The sequence below is a fragment of the Cherax quadricarinatus genome, chromosome 40, assembly GCF_038502225.1.
Source record: "Cherax quadricarinatus isolate ZL_2023a chromosome 40, ASM3850222v1, whole genome shotgun sequence".
Classification (NCBI taxonomy): Eukaryota; Metazoa; Arthropoda; class Malacostraca; order Decapoda; family Parastacidae; genus Cherax; species Cherax quadricarinatus.
In genome coordinates, this window is record NC_091331.1 from 26899652 (window position 1) to 26923027 (window position 23376).

General features: G+C 40.3%; 1 protein-coding gene across 4 annotated transcripts in view; it reads right to left on the reverse strand.

Moving 5' to 3' along the window:
* Csas (CMP-sialic acid synthase) overlaps positions 1–23376 on the reverse strand; it is a 174442-nt gene that overhangs the window by 106420 nt on the left and 44646 nt on the right. For all 4 annotated transcript variants that reach the window (XM_053774710.2, XM_070092794.1, XM_070092796.1 and 1 more), the window contains one exon: positions 19805–19930. In XM_053774710.2, coding sequence (XP_053630685.1) covers positions 19805–19928 — 124 coding nt within the window. In that variant the 5' untranslated portion in view covers positions 19929–19930. The remainder of the gene's footprint in view (positions 1–19804; positions 19931–23376) is intronic.

A 23376-nucleotide genomic window follows, 5' to 3' on the forward strand; every position in this document is an offset into this window, starting at 1 on the left:
CTGTTTCTCCGTCAACCATGTCAACAGCAGCTTTTCCATCTTTACATTGACAGAGGTCCGCTACTTAGAAATTACTGTAACGCCCTTTGCTGGCGCTATAGCATTTATAGACTCCTCCTGCTTTAGTACTGTACATACAGTAGAGGGGCTACACTTGTACTCACTCACCAAGTCCTCAACCCTCGTACCTAGTCTGTGCTTATCAATGATTTCTTGCTTTAATTCCATGCAAATCATCCTCTTTTTCTTCTCGGCACTGTCCTTTGTACTTGCTTTCTTAGGACCCATGATTAGAAGAAAGAAATCTGGTGAATTAACTGCACGAAATGTAAGGAAATCACGAGAATTCCTTGCACCGCGAGGATAGCTCCGAAAGCACATGTGCACTGGTGAGCATTGTGGTGGTGTTGTTGAACTAAATTATACGTAGTACTTACATAATATTATTATTATAATTATTATTATTGTTCTATTACGTATTATTATATTGTTATTATTATAAGTAATTATTATTACGTATTATCATTATTAGTAGTATGTACGTATTATAATAATAATTATTATTATAATAATAATAATAATACAATATAATAGTAATAATAATAACAGTAAGGAGAAACTTCAAAAGGCTACCAGTAGTTGGCACCACCATCAGCAAAACATTGGTAACCACAACTAGTACACTTTTCACCTGTCTAGACTTAAGTGGTCTATTAGTATTAGGTTAAGTCTTCCCAAAATGCCTTGGCATGATAATGGCTTTCTTTGCTCCAATCATATTATGATATGTAAACACACATTGTAACCTTTGCAAAGAAAAAAATATTTTAATTATTTATTTATTTAAGGAACCTCCTCTGAGGGGTAAGTTCGCATCCTGAAATTTCCTTCATGTCCAGAAGCAAAAACATAAGAACATAAGAACATAAGAAAGGAGGAACACTGCTGTGGAAAATATTTTAATTTTCCAAAGCTATAGCGCCTAATAGGTGTTTAATGTGTCGATATGAGTCAAAAATGTATTTGACAATAGGATAGAACCAAGAGTTCCTTTTGCGCATGCGCGGATGTGCGGGGGTAGAGGTCGACTCGGGGCATGGGGGAGGCGGGAGTGTTTTGAATGTAGTGAGGAGGCTGGGAAAGCATGGAACCAGGAAATTGGCATTCAAGGCGGCCTAAGGATTAACCCTTTGACTGTCGAAGGGCCCAATCCTGAAGTGTCTCCTGGTGTCGCAAAATATTTGAAAAAAAAAAAATTATTTTTTCTTATGAAAATGTTAAGATTATTTTTCTGATTGTTTTAGTCCCCAAAAAAAAAAATTTTCCCATCAGTACTTACCGAGATATAGAGGCATGAAGTTTGCAGAAAATGAGCCGCGTATGGCAACAGTGGCGACTGCCGCTCACCCGGTAAACTTTAGTTTACTTGTATTTGAAGGTTTGTTGTTTTTTTCACTATTTTATTTTTTCACATAACTTATGTGGCCTGTGAGACCAAAGTAAGGTGCAATGTACATATATACACTCGTTGTATACAACACAATAAGCACACAAACATAATTATCAATATATTGTTTACAAAACTTGTTTACAAAAACAAACAATACAAAAAATTGTTTATTACTATTGTTCTATAATATATATACCAATATACAGTCACTGAATATACTCCTAGAAGTTCTGCAGCTTGTGGAACTCTGTGAAACATGGTGTCATACACAGTGGTGTTTTACACTCTTACACATAAAACATGGTGTCATACACAGTGGTGTTTTACACTCCTCACACATAAAACATGGTGTCATACACAGTGGTGTTTTACACTCCTCACACATAAAACATGGTGTCATACACAGTGGTGTTTTACACTCCTCACACATAAAACATGGTGTCATACACAGTGGTGTTTTACACTCCTCACACATAAAACATGGTGTCATACACAGTGGTGTTTTACACTCCTCACACATAAAACATGGTGTCATACACAGTGGTGTTTTACACTCCTCACACATAAAACATGGTGTCATACACAGTGGTGTTTTACACTCCTCACACACAAAACATGGTGTCATACACAGTGGTGTTTTACACTCTCACACATAAAACATGGTGTCATACACAGTGGTGTTTTACACTCCTCACACATAAAACATGGTGTCATACACAGTGGTGTTTTACACTCCTCACACATAAAACATGGTGTCATACACAGTGGTGTTTTACACTCCTCACACACAAAACATGGTGTCATACACAGTGGTGTTTTACACTCTCACACATAAAACATGGTGTCATACACAATGGTGTTTTACACTCTCACACATAAAATCAGTGTGTGTGCATTTTTGTTGAATTTTTTTTTATGTGCAAAGACAAAACACCTCGTCTGAGCAGTTTTCTTCAAAGTATTAGCAGGCAGTTGTGTTATGTAGTTATCCTAGGTAGATGGTCGTGTGTCATCATTCCTTCCTAATTTCCTTCATTCCTTTCCTACCTGGAGGCTACCTGGAGGGCATTCCACCTCTCTTCCTACATTCCTTCATCTGTCCTTCATTACTTTTTTCCTTCCTTTCATCTAGTCCTTCCTTCATTCCTGCCTTCCCTTCTTGCTTCTGGTTTCTATAATATATATACACATATATAGTCACTAGATACTTTCATAAAACTCCTATTATCACCCTTCAGCAAGCTTGTCTTGTGTGTGAGTGTGTGGCTTATAATTGTTTTGAGTCAGGAGTCAGCAGCTGTCAAAATGACATATTGTCTCATTACTCACTCCCCCCCCCCCCGCCTGTCAAAACAATGGGGTCGGATGCTGCTTCCCCCTCCATTCTATCTAATTATCTTTCTCCCTCATTCTATCTCTTTCAATCTGTCTCTCTTTCTCTCTCTCTGTCTATCTCTGTCTCACAGGTACACATAAATACAACTATACATAGTGTAAATTACCTAGGATAACCCAAAAAATCCAGACAAAGTGCTATACTCTGCTTGAAGATGTGAGTAAACGTGATGATGACACAGTCTTGTGGCTCTCTCTGAGACAGAGCTAGACGGATAGACAGGGAGTTTGGCAGACAGACAAATAGACAGACAGACAAATGTTTGTTCGTCGTCATCTTCTTCTTCTCCTCCTCCTCCTCCTCCTCCTCCTCCTCCTCCTCCTCCTCCTCCTCCTCCTCCTCCTCCTCCTCCTCCTCCTTCTCCTTCTCCTCCTGGCTCTTGACAGATGGACAGCTGCCCCCCTCCCTCCACCCTCGTTTACGCTCATCAAAGGTCAGCTCTTATCAGATGTTATCTCCCCTTATCTTGTCACTGTCATGAGGTGAACTGATTTCATGCCTCAAGGGAACATATTATTACATATTATTATTATTAGGTATTAGATATTATTATTATGCTTATTCTTCTTCTTATTCTTCTTCTTCTTCTTCTTCTTCCTCCTCCTTCCACCTTCCACCTTCCTCCTCCTCCCTCCTCCTCCTCCCTCCCTCCTTCCTCCTCCTCCCTCCTTCTTCCTCCCTCCCTCCCTCCTCCTCCCTCCCACCTCCTCCCTCCTTCTTTCTCCTCCCTCCCTCCTCCCTCCTTCTTCCTCCTCCCTCCTTCTTCCTCCTCCCTCCTTCTTCCTCCTCCCTCCTTCCTCCTCCTCCCTCCTTCCTTCCTCTTCCTCCTTCCTTCCTCCTCCTCTTCTTCCTCCTCCTCCTCTTCTTCCTCCTCCTCTTCTTCCTCCTCCTCTTCCTCCTCTTCCTCCTCCTCCTCTTCCTCCTCCTCCTCCACCTCCTCCATTGCTTTTGGTCTCAAACTCCTCGAAATCATGAAATTGATCTTCATTGACACTTCCATCTGTGTTAGAGCATCACTTGGGAAGAGAAGAGTCCCAGATTTGTAGGGAAGTCACATATTTCTTACCGCTAGACATGCTGAAAAAGGACGACTGAAATGGTATTCCCACAATGCACTACTGGCTCCCCGATTTTTTTTATATGGTGCACACTGACCATGGAGACCCATTCTCTCACATGTGGGCCTACCAGCTTTCTCCTGCTTGATTTGAAGCCGCTAGAATTTATGCGTATAGATACGTCAAACACGGTATCTCCTATGACGTACATATACGACCGCGACAGTCAAAGGGTTAATATAGGCCTCATTTCATAATAGGAAGTGTCGTAACTGTTCCTGGTGGAGAGTGAGGGAACGTGATTTACGGGACCACCGTAATAGAGTGGTAAAATGAGTGAATAAGGGTAGGACCGGGTGACTGGCGCGTCGCCATGGACTGTGTCCCGGGGAAAATTACCCTTGGTTTAATGTGATCTCTAATATGTATAATAATTATGAGACATTAAATCGTCTTGTGAATTGTAATGTAATTAATGATAATAATGCTAAGTTAAGAGAATGCATGAAGTGAAATAAGTCGCCTTGCTCCGAGTGAACACGCTAGACCACGTTGTTCCCGTCACGAGGAAAGTGAAGTTCATTGAGTCACGACTTCTAAACCGGGACAAACCAACGGATACCTCGTCCTGCTGGAATGAGAACCGTGTCGGTGTAGCAGGACATCGAAATGAGATGGTGAATGGAGGAAATAAGGAGTATCAATCACCCACAGTTAAGTAACCCTTCTAGTTATAGCAGACTGATACTGGCCAGTTAGGTATGTTGTAATTGGATAGGTTATGGGTGATCCAGCTACATCAAGTGACCCCCAGAGAATATCTGGTAAGTGGTGGGATTATATACAAATGTTTTTCTTTGATGGATATATCCATGTGTAACCTACCCCCCTCCCCTTTCTTCAGTTACACTAATATAATCTATACAGTCCACAATTAATTAGTAGTGCCGTACTTGTGGGTGCTATCCAATCTATACTGGTCTCAGATAGATATGGATAAGATTGTGAGGTCGAAGGCCCACCTCCAGTGACCAGGGGTGGTGAAGTTTTCTCACATATCTACACAGGGTGACTACGGTAAACAATATAGGGTTGTCTCCCAATGAGATTACTCGTATGTATATAATGTTGAGGTACATAAAGGTAATCACCCCTAGAAAATTTTCCACAACTGCAGCAGGCCTGTTGGCCCATATTAGGCAGGTCCTTTACAATTCATCCCACTAACAAAACATTTGCCCAACCCAATTTTCAATGCTACCCAAGAAATAAGAAATAAGAAATAGGCTGGACTAACAGAATCAGAGTAAAGTGCAGATAATACCCACAGTCCACCGTTAGTGTTATATTGTCATAAATTTGTGCCCCCCTAAAATTCTAATACCCCAACTACTTTTGATTGTCATTGTTGTATTCAACGACCATTCTACCTCATAGTCTTAATTGTGTTTAATATCTACAGAATCTATCTCCTTTTTTACAACTTACCACTTCACTGTTCTATCTTATTTTAGTATAAACTAACCATAACTTGTCCTCAATAATTCTACCTCACTTTAAGAAATACTCAATTGCCCAATTTTATTCTAAAATCCCTATTATTGCCCAATTTTGCTTTAAACTATATTGATCAAACTTATTGTAAACTTCTTTTATTGACCATTTTTATTCTATACTTTTTTAAACTAATATTTTCAACTACAACTTTTATATTATCCTGTCTACCATCTTACTAGCATATTATAACCAAGTCATTGCCATTTTTATTTTTATCATTTTTTTTTATTATTCTTTTGCTACCTTAACTTGTGTATTTTATCCTGTCAATTTAAATCTAGTTATACTCTAATTCTTGTAAACAACTTATATAAAACCTTAGTGCAATTACAATTGAGAGTCTTGTGCCATTTTTATATTATTATATTGAACTCAGTTGTACTATAGCTCATTGTAGCTCAATACATAATCAATACCAAATTCATTATATTAGACCATAGTGCAATTACTAGTGAGAGACTGGTGCTATTTTTAATTTGTATTTTTATATTATTAGATTAAACCTAGTTGTACTATAGCTCATTCTAGCTCAAAACATAGACTCCACAAAAGTCATTATATTAGACCTTAGTGCAATTGCAAGTGAGAGTCTTGTTCTATTTTTAATTTGTATTTTTATATTACTAGTTTATACCTAATTGTACTTTAGTTCATTCCAGCACAACACATAGACAACATCAACTTCATTATGTGTAGTAGTGACTATACTCTATATGACCAAAATACTCTAGCTATATACTTGTCCAAACTTCCCACCACTACAGATATCAGTACTAGAACTCAACACACAACTCAGGATATAAATAACCATAATTTAAACCTAGAAGATGATTGATCACATTGACCCTGATCTAAACCTCCATAATCTTACACCCAATCAAAACCTATTGGAAAGTAACTGCCTTTATTACACAGCATCACAAGCCAGCACTATCCTAAACAATGATAAAAGTCTATCAGTACTTAACTACAACATCAGGTCCTTAAGCAAACACTATGACGACCTCCTGGCACTCCTTGAATCACTAAAGACACCCTTCTCCTGCATTATCCTTACTGAGACCTAGCTTAAGCAGGACACAATAGATATCTACCCTCTACCAGGATACACTGCAATTCACAACTGCAGACCAAACCAAGTTGGGGGTGGTATTGCAATCTATTACTCTAACCAATTATCTTGTATTAGCACCACTTGCTTTAGTGATGAATATGGGGAATACATTTTTGCTAATTTTACTGTAAAAACCTTAAGACACCTATAACAATCGGTGCCATTTACCGGATACCTCACACAAACATCCCAAATTTCAGTGAGAAATTAAAGTCACTAATAACAAACAGACAAATGAATAAGCACCACCTTCTCTTAGCTGGAGACTTCAACATCAACCTTGGCTTACTAGATGATCAGCCTGTAACTGATTTCATCAACAATATGAACAACACACTTCTCATACCAACAATAACTAAACCAACCATAATAGACCACATATGGACCAATATACTAGATCCCCTCAAATCAGGGATAACCACAGATAGCACTACAGACCACTATCCAACCTTCCTCCTGACAAACATTAGAAAACCACCACTTGAATACAACAAAGTCTCATTTAGACTCCATGACGAGGCCTCAATAAGGAAGTTCACAGCTGACCTAGAGACTGTTGACTGGCCTACAGAATTCTCCAAGGCCAATGGTATTGATGACTGGACAGACATTTTTCTCAACAAATTACTTAGACTATACAACAAACATTGTCCTATAAAAACGAAACAGATCACAAACAAACGGCTTGGTTGCCCATGGCTAACCAGCACCATTCTGAAATCCATTGACAAGAAACACCAATATGAAAAGCAATATAGACAGGGCTTAATACACAAAGATATTCTTAATGATTATTCATCAGTTCTCATCAAAGTAATAAAGAAAGCCAAACAACTATACTACTCCAGTAGATTCACAGACACTAGAGGAGATATAAAAAAGACCTGGAAAACACTCTCTCAGATTCTAGGGACCCACAAACTGAAAAAAAACAAGAATATTGTCCTAACTAAACCTAATGAAACACCACTACATCCCACTGACACAGCTAACAAGATAAAAGACTTCTTCTCAACCATAGGATCTAATCTCGCCAATAAAATCCCACATACTAATGCCCATGCCGGGGACTACCTAGATGGAAATTTCCCAAATTCCTTCTATCTTGCACCAACTGAGCCCACAGAAGTCACCGAGATTATAAAGTCACTTAAAAATAACTCAGGGAATCTGTCTCATGTCCCACCATTACTGTACAAGCGAGCGGCCCATGTCCTTTCGCATGCTATTTCATTACTCTTCAACAAGTCACTAGAAACTAGCACCTTCCCGAAACTACTCAAGATGGCAAGGGTTACACCAATACATAAAGGTGGTGACCCTACAGACTTAAACAACTATAGGTCAATATCAAACTTACCATTGCTATCCAAAATCTTTGAGAAACTCGTGCACAGGAGACTATATTCATTTATAACGGCACAAAACATACTCAACCCCTGCCAATTTGGATTCAGGAAAAATAAAAGCACTAATGATGCAATCATAAAAATGCTAGATCTGCTTTACACAGCATTGGAAAATAAAGAATATCCACTAGGAATTTTTATTGACCTAAGAAAAGCTTTTGACGGCACGGCATCCTACTCCACAAACTTGACCATTATGGTATAAGAGGCCATGCGCTTGCTTATCTCAAATCTTACCTTACTAATAGGTATCAGTATGTCACCATTAAAGACACAGCATCAACAACACGGCCACTTGATACTGGAGTTCCCCAGGGAAGTGTCCTTGGTCCCCTGCTCTTCCTCATATACATCAATGATCTTCCAAACGTATCCCAACACCTGAAACCCATTCTCTTTGCTGACGACACGACTTATGTCATCTCTCACCCTAATCTTGCCACCCTCAACACCATTGTTAACGAGGAGCTGATCAAAATATTGACTTGGATGACAGCCAATAAACTTAAGCTTAACACTGACAAAACCTACTATATTATGTTTGGTAGCAGAGCAGGAGATGCACAAATTAACATTAAGATCGACAACACTCTAATTACCAGACATAATGAGGGCAAATTCCTAGGCCTATACCTTGACAACAACCTGAATTTCAGCACCCATATCCAACACATAACCAAAAAAGTATCCAAAACGGTTGGGATCCTCTCCAAGATATGATACTACGTGCTGCAAAATGCCCTTCTCACACTATACCACTCACTTATTTATCCATACCTCACCTATGCTATTTGTGCTTGGGGATCAACTGCAGCAACACACCTAAAGCCAATAATAACCCAACAAAAAGCTGCAGTAAGAATAATCACTAAATCCCATCCCTGGCAACACCCCCCCCCACTGGAGTTTACCTGGAGAGAGTTCCGGGGGTCAACGCCCCCGTGGCCCGGTCTGTGACCAGGCCTCCTGGTGGATCAGAGCCTGATCAACCAGGCTGTTACTGCTGGCTGCATGCAAACTAATGTACGAGCCACAGCCTGGCTGATCAGGAACCGACTTTAGGTGCTTGTCCAGTGCCAGCTTGATGACTGCCAGGGGTCTGTTGGTAATCCCCCTTATGTATGCTGGGAGGCAGTTGGACAGTCTTGGGCCCCTGACACTTATTGTATGGTCTCTTAACATTCTAGTGACACCCCTGCTTTTCATTGGGGGGATGTTGCATCATCTGCCAAGTCTTTTGCTTTCGTAGTGAGTGATTTTCGTGTGCAAGTTCGGTACTAGTCCCTCTAGGATTTTCCAGGTGTATATAATCATGTATCTCTCCCGCCTGCATTCCAGGGAATACAGGTTCAGGAACTTCAAGCGCTCCAAGTAATTAAGGTGTTTTATCTCCGTTATGCGGGCCGTGAAGGTTCTCTGTACATTTTCTAGGTCAGCAATTTCACCTGCCTTGAAAGGTGCTGTTAGTGTGCAGCAATATTCCAGCCTAGATAGAACAAGTGACCTGAAGAGTGTCATCATGGGCTTGGCCTCCCTAGTTTTGAAGGTTCTCATTATCCATCCTGTCATTTTTCTAGCAGATGCGATCGATACAATGTTATGGTCCTTGAAGGTGAGATCCTCCGACATGATCACTCCCAGGTTTTTGACGTTGGTGTTTCGCTCTATTTTGTGGCCAGAATTTGTTTTGTACTCTGATGAAGATTTAATTTCCTCGTGTTTACCATATCTGAGTAATTGAAATTTCTCATCGTTGAACTTCATATTGTTTTCTGCAGCCCACTGAAAGATTTGGTTGATGTCCGCCTGGAGCCTTGCAGTGTCTGCAATGGAAGACACTGTCATGCAGATTTGGGTGTCATCTGCAAAGGAAGACACGGTGCTGTGGCTGTCAGATATGAGGATGAGGAACAAGATGGGAGTGAGTACTGTGCCTTGTGGAACAGAGCTTTTCACCGTGCCTGCCTCGGACTTTACTCTGTTGACTACTACTCTCTGTGTTCTGTTAGTGAGGAAATTATAGATCCATCGACCGACTTTTCCTGTTATTCCTTTAGCACACATTTTGTGCGCTATTACGCCATGGTCACACTTGTCGAAGGCTTTTGCAAAGTCTGTATATATTACATCTGCATTCTTTTTGTCTTCTAGTGCATCTAGGACCTTGTCGTAGTGATCCAATAGTTGAGACAGACAGGAGCGACCTGTTCTAAACCCATGTTGCCCTGGGTTGTGTAACTGATGGGTTTCTAGATGGGTGGTGATCTTGCTTCTTAGGACTCTTTCAAAGATTTTTATGATATGGGATGTTAGTGCTATCGGTCTGTAGTTCTTTGCTGTTGCTTTACTGCCCCCTTTGTGGAGTGGGGCTATGTCTGTTGTTTTTAGTAACTGTGGGATGACCCCCGTGTCCATGCTCCCTCTCCATAGGATGGTAAAGGCTCATGATAGGGGTTTCCTGCAGTTCTTGATGAACACGGAGTTCCATGAGTCTGGCCCTGCGGCAGAGTGCATGGGCATGTCATTTATCGCCTGTTCGAAGTCATTTGGCGTCAGGGTAACATCAGATAGGCTTGTGTTAACCAAATTCTGTGGCTCTCTCATAAAAAATTCATTTTGATCTTCGACTCTCAGTCTGGTTAGTGGCTTGCTAAAAACTGAGTCATATTGGGACTTGAGTAGCTCACTCATTCCCTTGCTGTCATCTGTGTAGGACCCATCTTGTTTAAGTAAGGGCCCAATACTGGACGTTGTTCTCGACTTTGATTTGGCATAGGAGAAGAAATACTATGGGTATCTTTCGATTTCATTTATAGCTTTTAGTTCTTCCCGCGATTCCTGACTCCTATAAGATTCCTTTAGCTTAAGTTCGATGTTTGCTATTTCTCTGACCAGTGTCTCCCTACGCATTTCAGATAGATTGACCTCTTTTAGCCGCTCTGTTATTCTTTTCCGTCGCCTGTAAAGAGAGCGCCTGTCTCTTTCTATTTTACATCTACTCCTCCTTTTTCTTAGAGGAATAAGTCTTGTGCATACATCGAGTGCCACCAAGTTAATCTGTTCTAGGCATAAGTTGGGGTCTAAACTTACTCCCTGTTAAGTACATCCACACTTACTACTGTGCAATCTACATCTACAGGACCTTAACCCTTTGAGGGTTTTGGTCGTACTAGTACGTCTTACGCGTAGGGGTTTTTGTCGTACTAGTACGCATAAATTCTAGCGGCCTCAAATCTCACAGGAAAAGGCTGATAAGCCTAGATGTGAGAGAATGGGTCTGTGTGGTGGGTGTGCGCAGTAGGAAAAAAATCTGGGACCCAGTGGTGCATTGTGGGAATGCCATCATAGTACACAATTTCCACCGTGCCCTGTGGTAAGAAGTTCCTCACTCCTCGGCGAATTGGGACACTTTTGTTCCCCAGTGACAGTTCTAATACAGATGGAAGTGACAGTGAAGATGAGTTTCAAGGTTCTGGTGAGGTTTTGACCGAAACTAATGACCATAATATGGGTAATAGTGAGGAAAACCCAGACAACTCATAGCCTTCCACCTCTGGTGCTGGGCCATCTTGTTCACGTTCAGTTGTACCAGAATCAAAGAGGAAACTCCTATTTTCCAAAATCCCAGACTCAGATGTGAGCATTGGTGATGATAGTGATAGTGATTATGAACTACAAGCTCTTCAAACTTGTTCCAAGAATGGAGGAGGAGGAGGAGGCGGCAGAGGAGGAGGAGGCAAGAGGAGGAGGAGGAGGCAAGAGGAGGAGGAGGCAAAGGAGGAGGAGGCAAGAGGAGGAGGAGGCAAAGGAGGAGGAGGAGGAAGAAGAAGAGGAGGAGGAGGAAGAAGAAGAGGAGGAGGAGGAGGAGGAGGAAGAAGAAGAAGAATACGTAATGATAACAATAATACATAATAATAATAACACATAATAATAATAATACATAATAATAATAATACATAATAATAATACATAATAATAATAATAGGTAATAATAATAATACATAATAATAATAATAGGTAATAATAATAATATGTAATAATAAATGTTCACCCATGACAGTAACAAGATAAGGGGAGATAACATCTGATAAGTGCTGACGTTTGATGAGGGTAAATGAGGGTAGAGCTGATGCCAAAAGATGAGATAAACATCTCCCTCCCTTTGTTTTTGCTGGTATACTAACATTTCTGTCTGTCTATTTGCCTGTCTGTCAAGCTCCCTGTCTATCCGTCTAGCTCTCTGTCTCAGAGAGCCACAAGACTGTGTCATCACTTTTACTCACATCTTCAAGCAGAGTATAGCACTTTGTCTGGATTTCTTGGGTTATCCTAGGTAATTTATACTATGTATACTTGTATTTATGTGTACCTGTGAGACAGAGATAAAAAGACAGATAGAATGAGGGAGAAAGATAATTAGATAGAATGGAGGAAGGGAAGCAGCATCCGACCCCATTGTTTTGACAGGCGGGAGGGGGGAGTGAGTAATGAGACAATATGTCATTTTGACAGCCGACTCCTGGTAATTTACACTATGGAGGAGAAGGAAAAGGAGGAAGAGTAGGGGGAAGAGGAAGAAGAGGAGGAGGAGGAAGAGGAGGAGGAGGAAGAGGAAGAGTAGGAGGAAGAGGAATAAGAGGAAGAGGAGGAGGAAGAGGAATATTAGGAGGAAGATTAGGGGGAAGAGGAGGAAGAGGAAGAAGAGGAGGAGGAGGAGGAAGAGTAGGAGGAAGAGGAAGAGTAGGAGGAAGAGGAAGAAGAAGAGAAGGAAGAGGAGGAGGAGGAAGAGGAAGAGTAGGAGGAAGAGGAATAAGAGGAAGAGGAGGAGGAAGAGGAATAGTAGGAGGAAGATTAGGGGGAAGAGGAGGAAGAGGAAGAAGAGGAGGAGGAAGAGGAGGAGGAGGAAGAGGAAGAGTAGGAGGAAGAGGAAGAGTAGGAGGAAGAGGAAGAAGAAGAGGAGGAAGAGGAGGAGGAGGAAGAGGAAGAGTAGGAGGAAGAGGAAGAGTATGAGGAAGAGTAGGGGGAAGAGGAGGAAGAGTAGGGGGAAGAGGAGGAAGAGGAAGAAGAGGAGGAGGAGGGTGGAACACTAGTACACTGGTACTGGTACACTAACATTTCTGTCTGTCTATTTGTCTGTCTGTCAAGCTCCCTGTCTATCTGTCTATCCATCTAGCTCTCTGTCTCAGAGAGCCACAAGACTGTGTCATCACTTTTACTCACATCTTCAAGCAGAGTATAGCACTTTGTCTGGATTTCTTGGGTTATCCTAGGTAATTTATACTATGTATACTTGTATTTATGTGTACCTGTGAGACAGAGATAGACAGACAGATAGAAAGAGAGAGACAGATTGAAAGAGATAGAATGAGGGAGAAAGATAAAACACCATTGTGTATGACACCATGTTTCAGAGTTCCACAAGCTGCAGAACTAATAGGAATATGTTCAATGACTGTATATTGGTATATATATTATAGAACAATAATAATAAACAATGTTTTGTATTGTTTGTTTTTGTAAACAAGTTTTGTAAACAATATATTGATAATTATGTTTGTGTGCTTATTGTGTTGTATACAACGAGTGTATATATGTACATTGCACCTTACTTTGGTCTCATAGGCCACATAAGTTATGTGAAAAAATAAAAGTGAAAAAAACAACAAACCTTCAAATACAAGTAAACTAAAGTTTACCGGGTGAGCAGCAGTCGCCGCTGTTCCCATACGCGGCTCATTTTCTGCAAACTTCATGCATCCATATCTCCGTAAGTATTGATGGTAAATTTTTTTTGTTTATCCTATAATGTTTAGAAAAAAAAACTATTTTTTCATAAGAAAAAATAATTTTTTTTTTTTTTGAAATTTGGCCGACCCTGAGAACGAGTTTCGGAGAGGGCCTGTCGACCCTCAAAGGGTTAAACTCCAATATCAACCTTGACCTAAAATGCTTTCTTGACAGTTGTGACAGAACCCACAGGCATAACACCAGACACAAACATCTCTACGACATTCCCCGTGTCCGACTAAACCTTTACAAAAATTCAATGTATGTCAAAGGCCCTAAAATCTGGAACACCCTACCTGAGAACTCTAGAACTGCAGACACATTCATCACCTTCAAAACTACCATTAGAAAACATCTTATCTCCCTGATACACCCCATCAACTAACTACACGAATACCACCTGGTGGTTCACACTTACACTCACTCACCCATTTGACCATAAACAGAAATATTAACCTCGATCTTAAAATAATGAATCCTGTGATACTCCAATACTGAAACTATGTACTGTGCCAAAACAAAAGCATTCACATTGCTAAACTCACAAACTAGTATTTAGTCAGCCATAATACCAACTTACCTCATAATTTGTAATATTTTAAAATTAAGAATTAAACTAAGTCTGCCTGAAATGCCTAGCCATGCTAGGTGTTCTAGTGGTACACTCTGTAATCATTATTTAACATGTAAACCACACAATAACCAAATTCTGTAAACTCAGCATTGTAATCCTTATAGAGAATAAACTTTGAATTTGAGTTTGAATTTGATGTGCAAGTCCCACTCAAATCCAACCCCTCCCACTCATGTACTTATCCAACCTAAATTTGAAACTACCCAAAGTCCTAGCCTCAATAACCCAACTAGGTAGACTGTTCCACTCATCAACTACCCTATTTCCAAACCAATACTTTCCTATGTCCTTTCTAAATCTAAACTTATCTAATTTAAATCCATTACTGCGGGTTCTCTTTTGGAGAGTCCCTCTAGGATTTTCCAGGTGTATATAATCATGTATCTCTCCCGCCTGCGTTCCAGGGAATACAGTTTTAGGAACCTCAAGCGCTCCCGGTAATTGAGGCGTTTTATCTCCGTTATGCGCGCCGTGAAGGTTCTCTGTACATTTTCTAGGTCGGCAATTTCACCTGCCTTGAAAGGTCTGTTAGTGTGCAGCAACATTCCAGCCTAGATAGAACAAGTGACCTGAAGAGTGTCATCATGGGCTTGGCCTCCCTAGTTTTGAAGGTTCTCATTATCCATCCTGTCATTTTTCTAGCAGATGCGATTGATACAATGTTATGGTCCTTGAAGGTGAGATCCTCTGACATGATCACTCCCAGGTCTTTGACGTTGGTGTTTCGCTCTATTTTGTGGCCAGAATTTGTTTTGTACTCTGATGAAGATTTAATTTCCTCGTGTTTACCATATCTGAGTAATTGAAATTTCTCATCGTTGAACTTCATATTGTTTTCTGCAGCCCACTGAAAGATTTGGTTGATGTCTGCCTGGAGCCTTGCAGTGTCTGCAATGGAAGACACTGTCATGCAGATTCGGGTGTCATCTGCAAAGGAAGACACGGTGCTGTGGCTGACATGATTATATACACCTGGAAAATCCTAGAGGGACTAGTACCGAACTTGCACACGAAAATCACTCACTACGAAAGCAAAAGACTTGGCAGGCGATGCAACATCCCCCCAATGAAAAGCAGGGGTGTCACTAGCACGTTAAGAGACCATACAATAAGTGTCAGGGGCCCGAGACTGTTCAACTGCCTCCCAGCATACATAAGGGGGATTACCAACAGACCCCTGGCAGTCTTCAAGCTGGCACTGGACAAGCACCTAAAGTCGGTTCCTGACCAGCCGGGCTGTGGCTCGTACGTTGGTTTGCGTGCAGCCAGCAGTAACAGCCTGGTTGATCAGGCTCTGATCCACCAGGAGGCCTGGTCACAGACCGGGCCGTGAGGGCGTTGACCCCCGGAACTCTCTCCAGGTAAACTCCAGGTATAGACTTCGATCAGGTCTCCCCTCATTCTTCGTCTAATAAGTGAATGTAATTTAAGAGTCTTCAATCTTTCTTCATAAGGAAGATTTCTAATGCTATGTATTAATTTAGTCATCCTACGCTGAATGTTTTCTAACGAATTTATGTTCATTCTCTAATATGGAGACCAGAATTGAGCTGCATAATCTAGGTGAAGCCTTACTAATGATGCATAAAGCTGCAGTATGACCTCTGGACTTCTGTTGCTTACACTTCTTGATATAAATCCCAGTAATCTAATTTGCCTTATTACGTACGCTTAGGCACTGCTGTCTTGGTTTAAGGTTGCTGCTCACCATAACCCCCAAGTCCTTTTCGCAATCTGTATGGCTAAGTTCTACATTATTTAACTTATAAGTGCTAGGGTTTTGGACACTCCCGAGCTTCAGAACCTTGCATTTATCTACATTGAACTGCATCTGCCACTTTTCTGACCAAGAATAGAGTTTGTCTAAATCCTCCTGAATTTCCCTAACATCTACGTTTGACTCAATTATCCTACATATCTTTGTGTCATCGGCGAATTTGCTCATATCACTAGTAATTCCTTCATCAAGATCATTGGTATATATTATAAACAACAATGGGCCCAAGACTGATCCCTGTGGAACGCAACTTGTTACAGATCCCCACTCGGATTTAACCCCATTTATGGACACTCTGTTTCCTGTCAGTGAGCCATGATTCGATCCACGAGAGTACCCTTCCCCCAATGCCATGAGCTGCCACTTTCTTTAACAGTCTTTGGTGCGGAACTCTATCAAAAGCCTTACTAAAATCTAAGTAAACAATATCAAATTCTTTATCGTGGTCAACAGCCTCAAAAGTTTTACTGAAGAAAGTTAATAAATTAGTTAGACAAGACCGGCCTTTTGTGAATCCATGCTGAGTATCATTAATCAAGCTATGCTTATCGAGATGGCTTCTTATAATCTCAGCTATAATTGACTCTAGTAATTTGCTTACAATTGAGGTCAGGCTTATTGGGCGGTAATTTGACGGTAACGACTTGTCCCCTGTTTTAAAAATAGGAATTACATTAGCCATCTTCCACATGTCAGACACTACACCTGTTTGAAGAGATAAATTAAAAATATTAGTTAATGGTTCACAGAGTTCCATTTTGCATTCCTTAAGAACCCTTGAAAAAACCTCATCAGGACCCGGTGACTTACTTTGCTTCAGTCGGTCTATCTGCTTCACAACCATTTCACTAGTGACTGTGATGTTACATAATTTATTTTCTTCTGGCCCACTATAAAAATTAATTACTGGAATATTGTTAGTGTCTTCCTGTGTAAAAACCGAGAGAAAATAATTATTTAAAATCGAGCACATTTCATTCTCTTTGTCAGTAAGATACCCACAGTTATTTTTAAGGGGACCTATCTTATCTCTAACTTTTGTCCTATAGACCTGGAAAAAACTTTTTGGGTTAGTTTTAGAATCCCTAGCAACTTTAATTTCATAGTCCCTTTTAGCTTTTCTTATTCCCTTTTTAATGTCCCTCTTAATGTCAATATACTGATTCATAAGATGACCCTCACCTCTTTTGATACGCCTATAAATTCCTTTCTTATGCCCTAGTAGATATTTCAGCCTATTATTCATCCATTTTGGGTCATTTCTATTTGATCTAATTTCTTTATACGGGATAAACGTTCTTTGAGCAGCATGTACTATAGTGTTCAGAAAACTGTCATATTGATAGCTCTCTTCATTACTCCAGTCAACAGATGATAAGTGTTCTCTAAGCCCATCGTAATCTGCTAAGCGAAAATCTGGGACTGTTACTGAGTTATCCCTACTATCATACTTCCATTCAATGCTAAATGTAATTGATTTGTGGTCGCTAGAACCCAGTTCCTCTGAAATTTGTAAATTATTAACAAGGGATTCATTGTTTGCCAGAACTAAGTCAAGCAGGTTATTACCCCTTGTAGGTTCTTTCACAAACTGCTTCAAAAAACAATCCTGAACTACTTCTAAGAAGTCGTTTGATTCTAAATTCCCAGTCAAGAAATTCCAACCAATATGACTAAAGTTAAAGTCTCCTAGAATTACTATATTATCGTGCCTTGTGGCCCTAACAATTTCCTCCCATAGTAGTCTCCCCTGGTCCCTATCTAAGTTTGGGGGACGGTATATCACTCCTAAAATCAATTTTTCATGCCCTCTGAAAATTCTATCCAAACAGACTCTGTATGTGTTACTTCAGACTTAATACCCGTTTTTATGCAACAGTTCAAGCGATCTCGGACATACAATACCACTCCACCCCCCTTCCCGATACTTCTATCTACTTGGAACAATTTAAAACCCTGAATGTGACATTCCACAGGCATGTCCCGACTTTTTGAATTAAACCACGTCTCAGTTATGGCAAATACATCAATGTTACCTGCACTAGCAACTAGTCTCAACTCGTCCATCTTATTCCTAGCACTACGACTATTTGTGTAATATATATTTAAAGACCCTCCTTTCTCTTTAACCTTCCTGCTCCTTTCTGTTATTCCACTAAACCTATTACTGTCCTTGTCAATTAGTGCCACTGGCTTTCCAATATCCACCTCATTTTGCCTATTACTAGTTCTCCTAGTATTCATATTACTACACTGCGACTTCACTGTTTTCCCGCCAAAACCCATACCACTAACTATTCCTAGTTTAAAGACCTAACAGCTCCCTCCACTGCATTGGCCAGTGCTCCCACCCCACACCTAGATAAGTGAACCCCATCCCTGGCATGCATGTCATTTCTGCCATAGAAGAGGTCCCAGTTGTCAATGAATGTTACCGCATTTTCCTTACAGTATTTGTCCAGCCAGCCATTGACACCAATTGCTCTGGACAACCATTCATTTCCAACTCCTCTCCTTGGCAAAATACCACATATGACAGGGTTCCCACCCTTCCTCCTAATTATCTCTATTGCTGACCTATACCTGCTAATCAGGTCCTCACTCCTACGTCTGCCAACATCGTTGCCTCCAGCACTGAGACAGATAATAGGTTTGCTCCCATTACCTCTCATGATGTCATCCAGACGGCTAACAATATCCTTCATCCCAGCCCCAGGAAAACACACTCTCTGCCTCCTACTCCTATCCTTCAAGCAGAATGCTGTATCCATGTACCTAATCTGGCTATCCCCAACAACAACAATGGTTTTACCTTCCTTGGCGACGTCCGTCGTGATGTTCCCAGTAGTCGACTCACATTCGTTAGGTAGCACTACACCTTCACTTGTGGAATTCGTCAAGACATTCTCGATGGTTTTCGTTGGGGTTTCCAGGGGTATCTCACTCACATCAGCCAATGCTTCCTTGGTGCTCGTTGTGACATTCCCAGTAGAACACCCACATTCGTCAGGTAGCACCAAAAATGGGTTGGAAGTTTCCACAGCAGTCTTCTGGGTCCTCATTGTTTCTGCCTCTCCAACAGTCTTCTTGATCCTCAGTTTGGTTCCATGTTGCCCGGCCACTGACCAAGCTCCCCTCTTAACCTGGGGACTTACAACAGGAGGATTACTTCGAATCCTCTTGTTCTCCTCCGTTAATCGCCGAATCTCCTGCTTAGCAACCCTAAGCTCTTCTTTCAGCTGCTGGTAAAGTTGCTCAAGAGAGGGCATCTTGGTTCAGATTCACAGAGAGCACACAAACAGGTCTTCACAGAGCTAAGTACACGTCACCACTCAACCGAACGACGGTTCATATCCTAAAAAATTTGCATGCTGGAGCGTTTGTAAGCAGAGGTTCCACTGTATTATTATTATTATTATTATTATTATTATTATTATTATGAAGTGTCCAGTACTACATATACCTCATACACTGCTCATATACATCCAGTACCATACCTCATGGACTGTTCATACATGTTCAGTACCATACTTTGTGCACTGTTCATAAGCGTCAGTACTATACATACCTCAAGCACTCTGTTCGTGAGTCCAGTAAATAAAATAAGTTCATAAATGCTTACAGCCTGCCTCATGCATAACTTGAAGGCATCTCAGCAACAACGGTCGACTATTGAGAAGGACAATGTTCTTGTTTTTAATACCCTTGCTGCCTCCTCTTGCCAACACTAAGCCCGTTGCAGACATTTCTGAAAGAAATTTACCTAATGAGAATATACAAGGCACATTTAGTTTTCGGTGTATATAATGCAACATGTATCACAATAAAATAATGATTTTCTGCTATTAAGGGAAATGTCTGTGTCCATTATTATCAGTATGTTGATTCCATATATTAACCCCTAAACGGTCCAAACGTATATACCTTTTTTTCTCATTTTTATATTATTTTATGTAATGTTTATGTTCTGATAGTTACAATTTATTGTAGTTCTTGTCATTTCATAACCAGTCTTTGTTCTGACACTAATATTAGTTAGTGACATTGTACTCAAATTGTCACAAACACATTGATAGGTGGACATTTACACCTGCCTTGGTCATTTACTATTGTCTAAGAATATATACAAAGTATTTATAGGTCCCAACAATGTTTTGGATACACGGGAGTATAGAAGAAGAAGAAGGAAGAAGGAAGAAGAATGAAGAAGAATGAAGAAGAATGAAGAAGAAGAAAGAAGAAGAAGTTCCCTTGAAGCAATGTGTAAGACAAGTGTTAGTGACAAGCATCCGGGAGGGCAGTGATAAGATGAGATAAGGGATGACATTTGATGGGTGCCAGCAAGGGTGCAGAGATAAGATAAGGGGTGACATTTGATGAGCTCCTATCTCTGTCTCTGATTATCTGTCTCTCTGTCTTGTCTCTCTGTCCGCTTGTCTCTTTCTGTCTCTGCTTGTCTCTCTGTCTCAGAGAGAGCCACTGTGAACCAACAGGTATTCTTATGCATTATACCTACAAGCACAGTATAGCACTTTGGATTTACACTATGTATAACTGTATTTGTGTATACCTGTGAGACAGATAAAAAGAGATAGAGACAGAGAGAGATAGAGATAGACAGAGATAGACAGAGACAGACAGACGGACCCTAAACTTGGGGTTAGCATTACTTTCCTCTTAAACGGGGAGTGTTAATATGACATTATATCAGTGAATCCTTGGTGTTTGCCACACTGTTTGCTCTAGTTGGTGCTCAGTTTAACTGGCACTCCCACAAAGTACTAAGTGGTCCCAGGTGTTTTTAATATGGTGCACACCGAATATTAAGACCCATTCTATGCTGACCAGCCATCTCAGGCCAATCGTGCCAAATTTGGAGGCAGGAAAAATAAAACATATACAGTGGACCCCCGACTTACGATATTAATCCATTCCTGAGAGCACATCATAAGACGAAATTATCGTAAGTCGAATTAATTTTCCCCATAAGAAATAATGGAAATCAAATTAATCCGTTCAAGATACCCAAAAGTATGAAAAAAAAAATTTTACCATATGAAATATACTTTTTCCTACACACAAAAAGGAGGATACATGCACAATATATATTGTGCATGTACATCCACTGTTTCAGTTATCCAGGGTTTACTGTGGCCCAAAAATAACCCATAATTTTGGTTAATAATAACCCCATAGTGCACAAGTTGTGATGATGATAGCTGTTCAAAGCCTAAGAGAAGCCATCAAATGCTTCCCATCTGTACTAGTGTACTAAATGAAGAATAAATAACACTTACCTTTATTGAAGATGTAGTGATGAGTGATGAGACACTGTGTCCTGGGAGTGCCTTTTCCTCCTGAGTAATGTAGGTCCTGTTCGGCATTTTCTTCCAGAACAGGCCTTATCACACTGTGTATGCCACTATGATTCTCAAATCTCTCAAACCAACCTTTGCTGGCCTTAACCCTTTGGGAGTTTCGGACGTACTAGTACATCTTATGACCCAGGGTTTTTGACGTACTAGTACGCCTAAATTCTAGCGCCCTCAAATCTAGTGAGAGAAAGCTGGTAGGCCTACATATGAAAGAATGGGTCTATGTGGTCAGTGTGCGCAGTATAAAAAAAATCCTGCAGCACACAGTGCGTAATGAGAAAAAAAAAACTTTGACCGTGTTTTTGGATTAAAACAGCGACTTTGCACTGTATTTTCGTATGGTATTTATTGTTGTATTCTAGTTTTCTTGGTCTCATTTTATAGAATGGAAGACATATTAAAGAAATTGAGATGATTTTGACTGGTTTTATAATGAAAAGTACCTTGAAACTGAGCTCAAAGTAGCAGAAATGTTCGATTTTTACCAAAGTTCAAAAGTAAACAGATCATACCAAGCGTTCAATACACATCAACTGGTGAGTCTAACATTCTTTCACAAGTGCGCTGATATTATTTATACCATTTCTACACTAATGCAGTAGTTTGCATAACAGTAAATCTTATTTTTTTTTTGTAAGAATAAAAATTCAAAGTGGAAAGCCAAAGAAATATAAGAGGGGCCTGGGGATGTGACTAACGAACAGAGAACTTGTTATTTTAGTGTCAGGAATGTCTTTCTTGTTTATTCTGGACCCTATTCGGAAATTAGCATCTTTTGAAATTTGTGTGAAATTGGCAAAATTGCTAAATTCTGACCACTTTATTAGATAGTTGAAATCGGTAAATGGGTTGTTTCTTGTACTCATTCGATAGAAAAAATGGAGTTCTAGCAAAATAGTTACAATTTTTGTCGACTAGTACACTGGAATTGGCCGAAAATAGGGCTCAAAGTGGGCAAAATCGCCGATGCATAAACATCGTCGAGACCGCTAACTTCGCAAGAGCATAATTCCATAAGTTTTCCATCAAATTTCATACTTTTGGTGTCATTACGATCTGGAAAAGATTCTCTATCTTTTCATAAGAAAAAATATTTTTTTTTTTTTTAAATTTGGCCGACCCTGAGAACAAGTCTCTGAGAGGACCTGTCGATCCCCTAAGGGTTAAATTCACCAATATGAGCACTAGTTCCAGGCATTTTTTCCTGTTCACCTTGGTGTTAGTCGGCTGGTGTGGGTCGCATCCTGGAGGACAAGATTAAGGACCCCAATGGAAATAATTTATCAACCTTGACCTAAAACGCTTTCTTGATAGTTGTGACAGAACCCACAGGCATAACACCAGACACAAACATCTCTACGACATTCCCCGTGTCCGACTAAACCTTTACAAAAATTCAATGTATGTCAAAGGCCCTAAAATCTGGAATACCCTACCTGAGAACTCTAGAACTGCAGACACATTCATCACCTTCAAAACTACCATTAGAAAACATCTTATCTCCCTGATACACCCCGTCAACTAACTACACGAATACCACCTGGTGGTTCACACTTACACTCACTCACTCATTTGACCATAAACGGAAATATTAATCTCAGTCTTAAAATAATGAATCCTGTGATACTCCAATACTGAAACTATGTACTGTGCCAAAACAAAAGCATTCACATTGCTAAACTCACAAACTAGTATTTAGTCACTTAGCCATAATACCAACTTACCTCATAATTTGTAATATTTTACAATTAAGAATAAAACTAAGTATGCCCGAAATGCCTAGCCATGCTAAGCGTTCTAGTGGTACACTCTGTAATCA